Source organism: Hesperophylax consimilis, chromosome 30, assembly GCF_061612785.1.
Source record: "Hesperophylax consimilis isolate HC1 chromosome 30, BYU_Hcon_1.0, whole genome shotgun sequence".
NCBI lineage: Eukaryota > Metazoa > Arthropoda > Insecta > Trichoptera > Limnephilidae > Hesperophylax > Hesperophylax consimilis.
In genome coordinates, this window is record NC_142865.1 from 4,200,262 (window position 1) to 4,213,329 (window position 13,068).

General features: G+C 33.2%; 1 protein-coding gene across 1 annotated transcript in view; it reads right to left on the reverse strand.

The window, feature by feature from the left end:
* Positions 1 to 10,405: 10,405 nt before the first annotated feature.
* The window catches only part of Rrp6 (exosome component Rrp6), a 46,437-nt gene continuing 43,774 nt past the window's right edge, over positions 10,406 to 13,068 (reverse strand). Inside the window, exon 14 of the mRNA XM_089649719.1 lies at positions 10,406 to 12,394. Within this exon, the coding sequence (XP_089505845.1) occupies positions 12,371 to 12,394 (24 nt within the window). The 3' untranslated portion in view covers positions 10,406 to 12,370. The remainder of the gene's footprint in view (positions 12,395 to 13,068) is intronic.

The window sequence follows — 13,068 nt, forward strand, 5'->3', positions numbered from 1 at the left end:
TTGAAAAGCTGGATTTGGCTCAAAGCTTGTTCAATTGCGAAGCATTCTGCAGTAAATATGGAAATTTCTTTAGGCAATTTATAAGACAAATCTAAATCGAATTCGGGAATGTGTACCGCAGCTCCACAATCTTTGTTATCAGACTTAGAACCATCTGTGTAAATGAGAGAAAATTCTGGAAACTTAGAAGATGTAATGTTTTTAAATTTTTCCTCAACATTTTGATTAGATGAGGTTAAAATATCAGTTCGGAAGTCTGAAGTTATAACGTTGGGGATATAATTGATAGAATCAAATGGGATGGTGAAAATAGGAAGGATAGGATCTTTTTGTAGATTTTGGAGGGAAGAAGACAGAGATTTGAATGAAAGAAAACTTTTTAGAAGGAGAGGAAGTCGATTTTTATCTGTCGATCTTTTTTCGTTATTTAAGTAATTGAACAAATAATCAAGGCTTTGTTCTAAAGGGTGACGCGATATAGAAAAAGATTTAAAAATATATTTATCAGCTAGGAATTGTCTCCTTAAAATTAAGGGGGGATCAACACATTCTACCTGGAGAGAATTAATTGGAGAAGATTTCATCGCTCCAATAATTATTCTGAGCGCTTTAGACTGAATTCTTTCAAGTTTTTTGTCCAAATATTTAGGAAGAGGATCGAAAAGAAATGTTCCATAATCCAAATGGCTTCGCACTAGAGCACCATACATTAATTTAAGAGTAGTAGGATGAGATCCCCACCACACTCTGGAAACAGCTCGCATAATATTTAGCCCCTTTTCACACTTAGCCGAAATGTTCTGAATATGCGGGAGCCAGGAAAGTTTATGATCCAAAAGTAGTCCAAGAAATTTAATTTGCTTAACGATTTGAAGAGGGACATTATCAAAGCAGACAGAAAAGGGGGGTATTTTTCTTTTGCGCGTAAAAGCCACTACTTTGGTTTTAGACGTAGCTAAATTCATCCCATTTGTCAACAACCAAACTTTAATATTATGTAAAGCCAAATTCAATTCCTTCGCAGCGTGCGATAGATTTTTGTGTGATAAATATATAAGAAAATCATCAGCAAAATAAAGTCGCTTGATAGATGAAGGAATTACACTGTCTAAATCACTTATATATATATTAAATATTAATGGACTGATTACGGACCCCTGAGGTAACCCCTTCCATAGTTTGCGATTTATAGTTTTTGAGGAAAAGTGGATAATAATGGATCTGTCTGTTAGTAAATTAATAATAAATTGAACTAGTTTTAAGGGAATTTTTATTTTAATTAATTTTTCTTTCAAAATGTTAATTAATACATCGTCGTAAGCTGACGAAAGATCAAGAAATGTGGCCAGAGTGCAAGAATTAAGGGACTGAGATATACGGATGTCTGTTGTTAACACACTTAAATTATCTATGGTTGATTTCTTTTTCCGGAAGCCATATTGATTAATGGTATAGTATATTGTCCTCCACGCTAGGAGTTCACCTGTGTTGTGGAGGACTTTTTCAATTGTAAAGTTATATAATTCTAAAACAATACAGTGGAGTTGGTTACACAGAGAAACATTAAAAATTAAAATATAAAATCGATTTTTCCATAGTTATAACAGTAGTTTTTCCATAGTTATTCCAAAAAAGTGAAATATAAAAAAATAAATATTAACAGGATTGTAGCCAGTTCCATATGTGTTTTTTGTATTCTGTAAGATTAGATGTTTTATATTGTGTTGGAAGTGAATTGAATAGTTTTATAGCCTGGAATCTGTAGTGTTTTTGTCCAAAGGATGTGTTGGTTTTTGGTATTAGTAGTTGGTGTGCATGTCTTGTTCTGGTATTGCGAGAAGTTTGTGAAGTTTTAAATGTGTTTAGGTTCTTGTAAAGGAAAGTAAGTATTTGTTTTGAATATAGTTTTTGAATCTTCAACACTGGGAATTGTTTAAATATGGTTGAAGTGGGTGTTAGTATTGGTACTTTAAGTATAACTTTTATTAAGGTTTTCTGAGCTTTATATAGTGTGTCGATGTATTTTTTACTGGCATAGCAATATTTATATTATATTTATAGATATAATATAAATATTATATAATATAACATAGCATATTTCAACAAACCATTCCAATCTGTTCTTTATCAAGTGTTCTGCTACTTTCATTAAACACGACGAAAGAGCAATAGGACGATAGGATGAGATTTCAGATGGATTTTTGCCGGGTTTTAAAATCGGAAGGATTTTTTGAACTTTCCAGACTTCCGGAATAAATCCCGTTTCGAACATGTAATTAATTAGGGATAAAAAATATTCAACCGACATGTCTGAGAATGCTTTAATGAAACTATATAAGATTCCATCAGGGCCAGGAGAAGAGTCTGGAAGGGAATTGATTACTCGATTTAATTCACTTATTGAGAAAGGAGAGTCCAGCCAGCTAGAGTGAGATGGATAAGAAATAAAGGAAGGCATTTCCTCACATCTGGCAACTGACGGAGGAGCTATCTTATCAGCAAAACCTATAATAATTTCTTCTGGAATATGTTTAGAACGCTGCGGAGTATATGACGAACCGAATTTTTTTAAATTGGACCATACGGATGACTGGGGAGATTCAGGAGACAAGCGTTCACAGAATTTTCGCTATCCAGACCGCTTTTTGTTTTTCAAAACGCGTTTCGCTTCTGCCTGGGCGCGTTTCACAGAAAGGTAATTTTCGAAAGACATACATTTACGGAAAATGGAAATTGCTTCTCTTCTGGATTTAACGACACTAGTGCATTCTTCATCCCACCATGGGGTGGAATGTTTTATCTTAATGTTAACATTACGTTTTTTAAGTGTTTTTTCTGCAGCTTTTATTATCATGTTAGGAAATAATTCACATTTTAAACTAGTGTTGACAAGGGAAGACTTAGATGCTTGAACAATGGAGTCTAATTCTGAAGAAAAATTTCTCCAATTCACGTCTTTCGTTTTAAATTTAAAATTATTGTTTATCGAAAAGGAATGCGTGGAAGATAGATGGTGGAAGGTAATTATTATAGGAAAATGGTCACTGGAAAGGGGATCTTTAAGGATGTTCCAAGAACATATGGGAATCATCGAAGATGAGCAAAGAGATAAATCGACTGCACTTTTCCGATGTTGAGGGGCAGTGAAACGAGTTGGAGATCCATCATTTAGTATACATAAATTATAGGTATCCATAAAATCTAATAGATTATGGCCAGAACGGTTTGTTAACTCACTGCCCCAAGAAGGAGAATGAGCATTGAAGTCCCCAAGTATCATATACGGGGGACGAATCTGGGATATAAATGTTGAACATTCGTTTTCAACAAAAATTGTAGAGGGAGGGATATATATTGATAGTAATGTAATATCAGATATAACAGCAGCTACTATCTGAAAATTATTGGAGAGAGTGTGGAAAATAATTTGTTTAAAAGGGATAGAATTATGTATAATAAGAGCAGTGCCACCTTTGCCATCCAGTCTATCATGTCTTAGACAATGATATCCAGGAATATTAAATTGGTATGAGGGTTTTAACCACGTTTCGGAGATGGCAGCAACTGAAATATTATGTTCATCAAGTAACTGTACAAGATCAATTTTGTTGGCGAATAGACTTCTACTATTCCATTGAAGTATTTTGCTCATTTGCGGATACATCGGGAAGGCTAGAGAGTAAAGATTTCATATAATCGGCAGCGTTGGACGGTACTTTATTGTTATTTGAAAGGATCGTAATTAATAGGGTAATTAAAGTTTGAATAAAAGAAGAATTTTCAATCGTGACTTTAGGGAAGATATCGGAAGTGGAACAGTTTTTTAAGGCAGTCCCATTGGGAGCCTGGGATTTATTATTCCCATTCGGGTTAAGTAAAAGTTCATTATGTAGTTTTTTATCGAAAGAAGGAATAAATTTTGGATTAGATTTTATCGGCTTGAAAATTGTTTCTTTGTGGGAAGATGATAGAGGGGATTTAGGGGAAGAAAAATGAAAGAGAGAAGCGTTAGACGTTATCTCTGCAAAAGATTTTTTTGTAGGAGCGAATAATTTAGAGGCCTGAAAGTAGGAAATATTGTCTGCAGCCATTGACTGTTTGATATTTCTCTGTCTAGATAACTCTGGACAGGCCACACTAACAGCAGTATGGTTGCCCTTACAATTAATACAAATAGGGTTATTCGTTGTATTTTGACACTGTTCAAAGGGATGATCCTCTCCGCAATGGAAACAACGAGGAGGGGAACGACAAATAGGTTTTGAATGGCCAAAACGGCAACAGTTGAAACATTGGATAGTCGGGAATCTGTATATTTCAACGGGAAGAGCGTTATAATAAATAAATACACGGGATGGTAATGTTTGACCTTCGAAAGTAATAACAACGGATTGGGAAGGTTTCCATATAGTGGTGCCGGTGGAAGTATCCTTGAAATTCAAACGACGTGCTTTTAAAACTTTTGGAGTTAATTGAGAGTCATTAAGAGCATCTACTATTTCTGTTTCTGATAGATCGGTTGGGATACCTCTTACTCTGCCCATTCTGGTTAAATTGAATGTAGGTATGAAAGATTTAAATTTATTATTTGAAAGAGAACCTATTTTTTTTACAAAATCATTAGCTAATGTGGCTGATTTAAGTTCTATGGATAGTTTGTATCGACCTTCCGGTTTTATTGATCCATTTATAATACCGAGGTTATTGAGTTTTGAGCTAAAAATAAATTTACCAAAATCCAGGGGATGAATTATTTTCCCCTGTTCAGTCCTTTGGACATTGACAATAAATGGAGCTGAAGATGAAATAGAATAAATAAGCTCAATGGCTTTTGCTTCTGGAGGAATTGTATCATTATAACTTCCATGAGAGATTGGGGCTTCGTTTGATTGTGAAAGAGATTTAATTTTAGGAGGTACATTAAGGCAAAGCGGAGGACGTCGTTTTCGTGAAGGAAGGGTTACAGAAGTCTGGGTATCATCAGTATCGTAGTCGTCTACAATATTAGAAATGGGCTCAGGGTCCGGAGGTCGATTTTCATCTTCCTCCATTTCAACAAATTAAAAAAAAAATTAAACAATAATTATTATTTTAGAAATAATAAATAATAGAAATAATACACGCAACTTCGTCGCAAACCAATAACACAAACAAAAATAATGAATACGAAAAGGTAACAATAAATAAATCTTATCTGTACGCCGCGCCGCCGTCAAAGTAAGCCGTCAAACACAGAGCACTGGTAAACACGATTGCACACTACCGAGGTTCGGTGACTAATCTTAATTTCTCTTGAATGAACTGTCTAAATATAGATTGCACGGCAAATATTTTCATGTTACATTCTATTTCAGATATATTCTATGCTTTTCAAAATAAAATATCGTTTTTGAAATCAGATTAAAGACTTTCAGATGTTAGTATTTCAAATCAACATAATATGTAATTAACCTTTCCTTATCTGTGGTGTGTATTTACTACACATTGCTTCTAATAACTTTAACAACTCTATAAATATAATAATTTCTGGGTTCAGATTTTAGGTATTCCTCCGCTATACATTTATGCACTGAATTAAAAAATAATATTTTACATAGTTTTCAAATTTAATTAAAAATCAGCAATATATCAACCAATACAATCAAGCGTGTGACACTGCTACGCGAAGAGTGTGCGAGGAAATGACACGCTATTGGTGTCCCGCTTTAGTTCGCTATGCGGGAACATGAGAAATCCACACGTCCGCAGTTGTATTTTGATTTAGACCATCGATACCTACGATCGCATAGCTGTGTGTGTGCTAGCCGCCAGCCAGTCGGTCCCGGACCATTGTTAGATGTGGACCCCCCGCACGTTTTTTTAGCATCTGCTGATGATTTTTTCATGTTTTCAGCAATTAAATTACTATTATTATCACTTTTGATATTAAATATAATAAACATAAGCGATTAGCTATGAATATTCATATTTCTCCGATATTAAATCGCTTATTTTGAGATGTGTATTGACTACACAGCACCGGAATGTGTGGATTTTTTTAGCACAGTAAGGGAAAGGTTAAAAACAATTATAAGATTTTAAAATCGTTTACCAATGATTTTTAACGTGTAAACTGTAATTACCACTTTATACGAAACTAAAAAACAATTTCATTAGACAAAGGTATTATAAAAGTTATTCTTTTCGTTACATATAAAAATATTTATTAAAAATTTTGTAAGCCTTGACAAAGATTTTTCAAATGTTAAAAAATATTGTTTCAAGAATTATTTAAAAAAAATTCAAGAGCGATTATGGTAAATTTTGGTGTTATCTCTTTCTAACACTGTTTAAATTGTGTAAGTCACCGTAATTTTTCACATGTTTCATTAACAAATTCTTTCCTACAGCCCCTACCTTAAACCGCCTAACAACGCTGCCCAACCGGGTGGCTACATAGTTCCCCTACCTTTACACTGTACCTTTGTAATTAAAAAAGTAATCCAAAATGAATAGTATAAATTTTATAGCCTGTATCTGGCTGTGAGAAATATCTCCCAAAACGACTCTAGGCATGGACAGAGCATTAGTGCTATTTTGTATAAATGGCATTGAAGCCATATCTAGGTTGAAGGAAAATTGCCTGACAGCCATCTTGTATAACTAACTTTTGAAATGATTTGTATACAAAGTGGTGCATAATGAATTATTATAATTTTATTTTTGTGTTTGATACTTTTGTATACAAAGTGGTGCATAATGAATTATTATAATTTTATTTTTGTGTTTGATACTACGATTTTTGGGGGTATTTGATAAGACAATGAATGGGAAGTCATTAAAAAATTTATGTAGGTTTTGGCATTTTTCATATTTCTTTCCAGCTTCAAATTGTTTTCGAATAGCTCCATCCAGGGATTTTTAGGTTCACGATTATAATGGTGTTTGAGATCTGGGAGAAATATCTCCCAAAATTGCTCTAGGGGTTAGAAAGATTAAAAAAAATTAATAAAACACATTATCATATTATCGTTTTTTAAATATTATTTATTTGTTCTGCCAATTGTGCATAACATTTTTTATGTTTCATGTATTTATTTTATATATGCAAGACTCACTGAAAAGATAAACTGATACAAGCATGGTGTGGAAGTTGTTCATGTCCCGAAGTGAGTTCAATTCTTCCTTACATCTGGTGAAATTGACCAACAGTTTTCAAATACCGAAAAATTTTTTGAACAGATCAATTTTATCAGGAATCGAAATGTCTCGTGTAAATTTTCGACATCAGTTTTCTCCCAAATCGGTATATTGCACTTCTATGGGGTTATCTGTTTAAGGGTAAGACTGTTAAACAAACTCACAACTAAATTGCTAAGCACTTTTTTGATTTATTGGTCAGCATAATTTTAACAGATATCGTCACATTATTAGCCCCTCAGACCTCTGGCATATTGAAAGTTATATTTCTTAAAGACGCTATAAGGTTGGAAAATTTTTGCAATAAATTCCAAACCAATGGAATATTTCTGAATGTATCCAAAAACTGTTTTTGAAAGTTGATGAAATACACTTTCAAATTTTATTATTAAAAGTAAACATTTAATTTTTGATACATTCAAATTTTTAATGCAAACATTAAAAAGTAATGTCTCACCTTATGTATCTTTGTATAAACACTGAACTAAAATTACCGATAACCAAAAAAAAAACACACATATTTTGTTAAATAAATGCATTAAAAAAAATTTAAAGTCACCTAACTTTTTCATGGTTTCATATAAAAATAATGAATAAAAAATTCACAAAGTTTCACAATTATTTCTCAAATTGCCATTGGAAACTTCGGTTTCATAGAGGTGTACATTTCAATTCATTTGTGGTTAATTTCTTTCTTTTTTTTTTTTGTTTCATATAAAAATAATTAATAAAAATTTGATAATAATATTCAATAGAAGCGTACATTTTAATTTGTCTGTGGTCAACTTCCAGATTTGAATATAAAGCGTGGTGTTTTCTCTTTCAACACCATTTAAATCATATTTCTCACCATAATAGTAAGGGAGATACAACGATTTCCATTTTTTATTTTTTTTTTTATTTATTCAGTGAGTTTTATGAATTACAATTTTTGTGTTCTTAATAACTCCCACACTAGGCTTATGCCCGTGTTGTGGTAGTCATAATTCTATAAATTACAATAAAACCATATGTTGTGGTAAGAAAAAATAAAACATAATATGGAAGGAAAAAAAAAAGAAAATAAACATATTTAAGGAAAATATAAAACAAAATATATGTTTTTCATACATGCAATTATTACTACGTATGGCATTAAGGCAATGCCATACGTAGTAATGCAAAATCATGTGATTTTGGTTTGAAAATTTAGTCGCCTAGAAATGTTTCAGATGCTTTAATTAAATACTGCGAGTAGAATACATCTTGGCCTTTGAAATTATCGAGTATTTTTTAGGTAAGTCTTTTTATAAGCCCAGAAAAAAATAATGTATAAGGCCTATGAAAACTGCTTTAAAGTTCAAAATCTCCTACTTACGAACCTGTTTTCGGTTATGATTTTATTGTATAATGTGGCAAATTAAGTTATTTATAAAATGATCGGAAAAAAATTAAATATCTATGCCTGAACATTAGGGTGTCCCAGGACATAAGGAAGAATTTTTTTTTCATGAATTTTAATATGCATACCCACTTATTTTATTTCATTTGATCCCAATAACTCATATAATAAATATTATTTTGATTAAATACCGGCAACCCGTGCCGACTTGATGCCAAACATATGGCACAGAGTTAATATGGAAGGATTTTCAACTTTCATTTTTGACGGATAAATAAAATTTAAAAATGCACAAGTGTTCAATTATGTAGTATTTCATATTTAAAAATGGTTTATTGATTAAATTTTTTCTTCATAGTTTGTTTTTTACAGTCAGGATAAATCTTCCGGTGTTCCTGAACGCATCGTAACAAAAATTATTTTTGTTCCTCTTCGACCGTGAGATTAATCAATGAAAATCTTGCATTAACTTAACAGTTCTTTCAGCTGTATCATTCACTACCCTCAGCGGCGACACCTTCTTTCTGACTTCTTGATAGGAAGCATTATTTGACCACATCGTAGGTAATTCGTTAAGAAAACTGGCATCTGTTTTCAGACGATCAAACAAATACTTGCTCTTGACTGAAATGAAGTCGTAAATATTTTTCTCTGAAACAAAAGTCACTAAATTATGATATGAACAAAAACCTCAATACAAAACATAATTTAAACTACTTAATAAACTTACCATACAATTTACCATCAAGATCTTCCTTCGATGGGATGTAACGTTTGTCATGGGTTGATATATTATTTTTTTTGATATTTCGAGCATTTTTATTTTAGTTGTTTGATCCACAGCGTCGTCAAACAGCTATAAAATAGATCCTTCATCGGTCAAATACCATAACTGCTTACTGAACAGAAATAAAGCTGCCATTGAGATGTTTTCATCATTTTTTTCCTAAGCCTTCATCGATTTCAAAGTCCTGGTAAGGTGCTTTAACTTCTATAATACATTGTAGCCATGGCTTGAGGTAGGATGTTACTATGAACAGGCAAACGTCTTAAAGTGCCGCCTTATCCTTACCGGTAATTTTAAATTGCGCACAAATTATTGATATTTTCAAGGAATAAAGCGCCTTTGCCATCCATCGAGCACCTGGAGGCCGAATCTTAAATTTTCTCGCTGTATCTCCTCCTAAAACTATCACACAGAGCTCTAAAAACTCTCAATAGTCATCTCCAAGTATTTTTGTTGTCAGTGCAGTACGGTAAAAGTCAAGCAAATCATCGATTTCGGAAGCGGTTAGGTGCAATGTGAGATTTTCTTTGTAGCACTGAATTTTATCGGGATCAACATTTTTACAGTTATCTCGAAACTTTTTGAAGAGTGGTATGTCAGGGCTTGTAGTCACTTGACTGATTTTTACTTCAAACACAGCTTTTAATACCAACTATTTTGGTATATATTGACAGTTAAATTCACTTTCCGGATATTGTAGAACAAAACTTCAAGAACTTGTCCATTAGATGGCAGTTTAGAACCTGATATTTGGTGTTTTACGACTCCTATAAAAAATATACTCTTTTTAGAGGTGCGTAAATCTAACAATATCTTGCCTGAACGAGTGATTTTCGTTTACTAACAAAATATCAAGTTACTACAAGCTCATCAACACGTTTGCTCGCTGGCGTCTTAATGTACAAGTACTGACATCTTTCGATGCAAGTCGGCACGGGTTGCATTTGTCCAAAGTAAACGAATTTTTTTTTATAAGTGTTTTGTCATTATTAAAAAAAAATTAGAGGGTATGCGTTCAAAAATAACATTTTTAATTTTTTTGGGACACCCTACTGAACATCCACAAAATAAAATAAAAGGCACTTTTTGGCCATGTTTTTTTCTTGCATAAATCAAAACAGGCGGATGGTGTTAAGAGGGAATTTAAACCTTATCGCCATCTACGTAAGGGTTGTTATTGATAGCGGCTCAATTTAAAATATTACACGACATAGTGCATCACCTTAAACCATATGCGAACGAATTAACTCAACGGATAATAGCCGTTTGTTCGCTTAACTGAAAAAATTAGTCTTAAGGGGTCAAATGCAAAACAATTTTTTGATTTATTGGTCAGCATAATTTGAAAACATATCGTCACCTTATTAATTATTAAGATCGCGTAAGTCTGTTTGAGAAAAACAGAAATATTATAAAAAATCTATTTTAACCTTTTGCAAGCCACCGTAATGGTTACTTATACATTTGCGAACTGAGCCACGAATTACGGGAAAGGAACGAAGCAACTGCAAGCGACGTTTCGCAACACGTACGGTTACTTCGTTCCTTACCCATAATTTGAGGTTTAGTTTGGCAGTTCGGCTCGCGTATATATACGTAGCGTAACATTGACACGGCAAGAAACCAACATTTATATGCAGCAGTATCAAACTTTGGTTACAGATAACACAAAATAATCCTATAAATAAAAAATACTTCTATCAACATTTTTCTCAAACAAAACTAAACACAAAATAATTTTTAAATTCATCTTTATTAATACAAGTCATGCTGTAGAAACTGTACTGACAGTTAAAGAGAACTGTTTTCGGACTTCTTGCACTGAGATTAGCAGATTTTCATACTAAACAGTACTAGTCAGTGCAGTTTCTAAAGCATGGCTTGTATTAATAAAGGTGGCGGTGTCTAGGTACATACACAATATATTCATTACTTCCTGTAACATGTTTTTATAAACACGGTGTTTGAGGTTATTTAATTACAAGATGCTCCAAAATTTTAATTATTGTACTTTTTAGTAAATATAAATACATAGCTAGCAGAACTTAAAATAAAATTGTTAAATTCTAATTCTGTCTTTACATGGTGTCCAAAAACTCATAGTAAAAATTGGCACATTTACATTAAATATTTTTTTTAATTTGAGCATTTCCATTGTTTTCAGCAACTAAAAAGGTTAACAAAACTTTTAGTACCGGATCTACTCTTCAACGCATTTTAAAAGACTTCAAACAGCTGTTATTAGTGACCGATTTTTTTTTCAAACTTGAACAACAAAATTCCAACTTTGGGATTGAATTACTTGAAAACGAGACCTCAAACGAAAAAAAGTTGTACAGGGTTTTCCAATAAGAGGTGTTATTTTGAATAGTCCGCTATTTCGGTAGATGTTACTTTTGAAGCTGTCATTTTTTGACATTTGACAAGTAGAAACTACGCCATTAATAAAAATGGAACGATACACGCTTCAACAACGCATTGAAATTATTAAAATTCACTTGAGTGAATCAAATGCAAATCATCTTGAGTGATGACGCCCATTTCCACCTCGGTGGCCTCGTCAACAAGGAAAATTGTCGCATCTAGGGCTCGGAAAACTCAAGAGTTATTGTTGAAAAGCCTCTCTATCCTCAACGTGTGACTATTTGGTGCGGTTTATGGTCCGGCGGAGTCATTGGACCTTACTTTTTCGAAAATGAGGCTAGAGCAACAGTTACGGTGAATGGATTGCGCTATCGAGAGATGATTAATGATTTTTTATGGCCGGAATTGGATGGTATTGATCTGGACAGCGTTTACTTTCAACAAGATGGCGCTACGTGCCACACAAGCAACGAAACCATTGATCTTTTACGATTGAATATCAAAATAACACCTCTTATTGGAAAACCCTGTATAACAAAATCGATTGTAGTACAAAGACCATGTATAAAATATGGGTTTTAATAATAAAATAATATTTTTTTAATGAATCATCAACACTCGTCAAGTAAATTAATCCGTTTAGAATATTTTTCTTGACGTTATCGCTCCTCTGATTTGGATTCCTAGAAAACAAAACAACAAAATTAGTTTCGACATTAAAATTTTGCTTGAAATAGCATTTAAAAACTTGGGAGGCTGTTACGGGTATCGACACCACGGGAATTGTTTTGCAGTTGGTGACTTTTTATGGCAAGCTAACATTGATGTATTATACTAGATTAGCCCTGTCTAGTAAAATTCATTTAAAAAATAACGCCACGTAGCGTACGTCAAAAATATGGATATGAACTTAACAACCCAACTCTGTTTAAACTCCTTGTACAAGCGTTCAAACTCGTCAGCGAAACCACAGAGAATTTGTTGTCAGAGGTGTTTTAATATGGACACAATTCAAATTTAAATATTTGGAACTGGGTTATTTTTGTGATTGAAAAAATGAACTTGCCCAGCATAGCTGAGAAGCAAAATAGCTTACTCTAGACCAGGGGTCTCCAAACTACGGCCCGCGGGCCGTATCCGGCCCGCCAGTGTCTTCCATCCGGCCCGCGACATCTTATGACCAGTGTCATCAAGGACCCGCGACAGCTAATGGCTAAGACCTTGCTCAGAAGGGGCGAAAACTCCGCGAATTTTTAAATAAATATGCTCGTTGGCGAGGTACTTGGCACCAATACATTGCGTCCACAAGTATCACGCGAATATATCAAGAGGATTTTTGTTATCTAAAGCTATATTT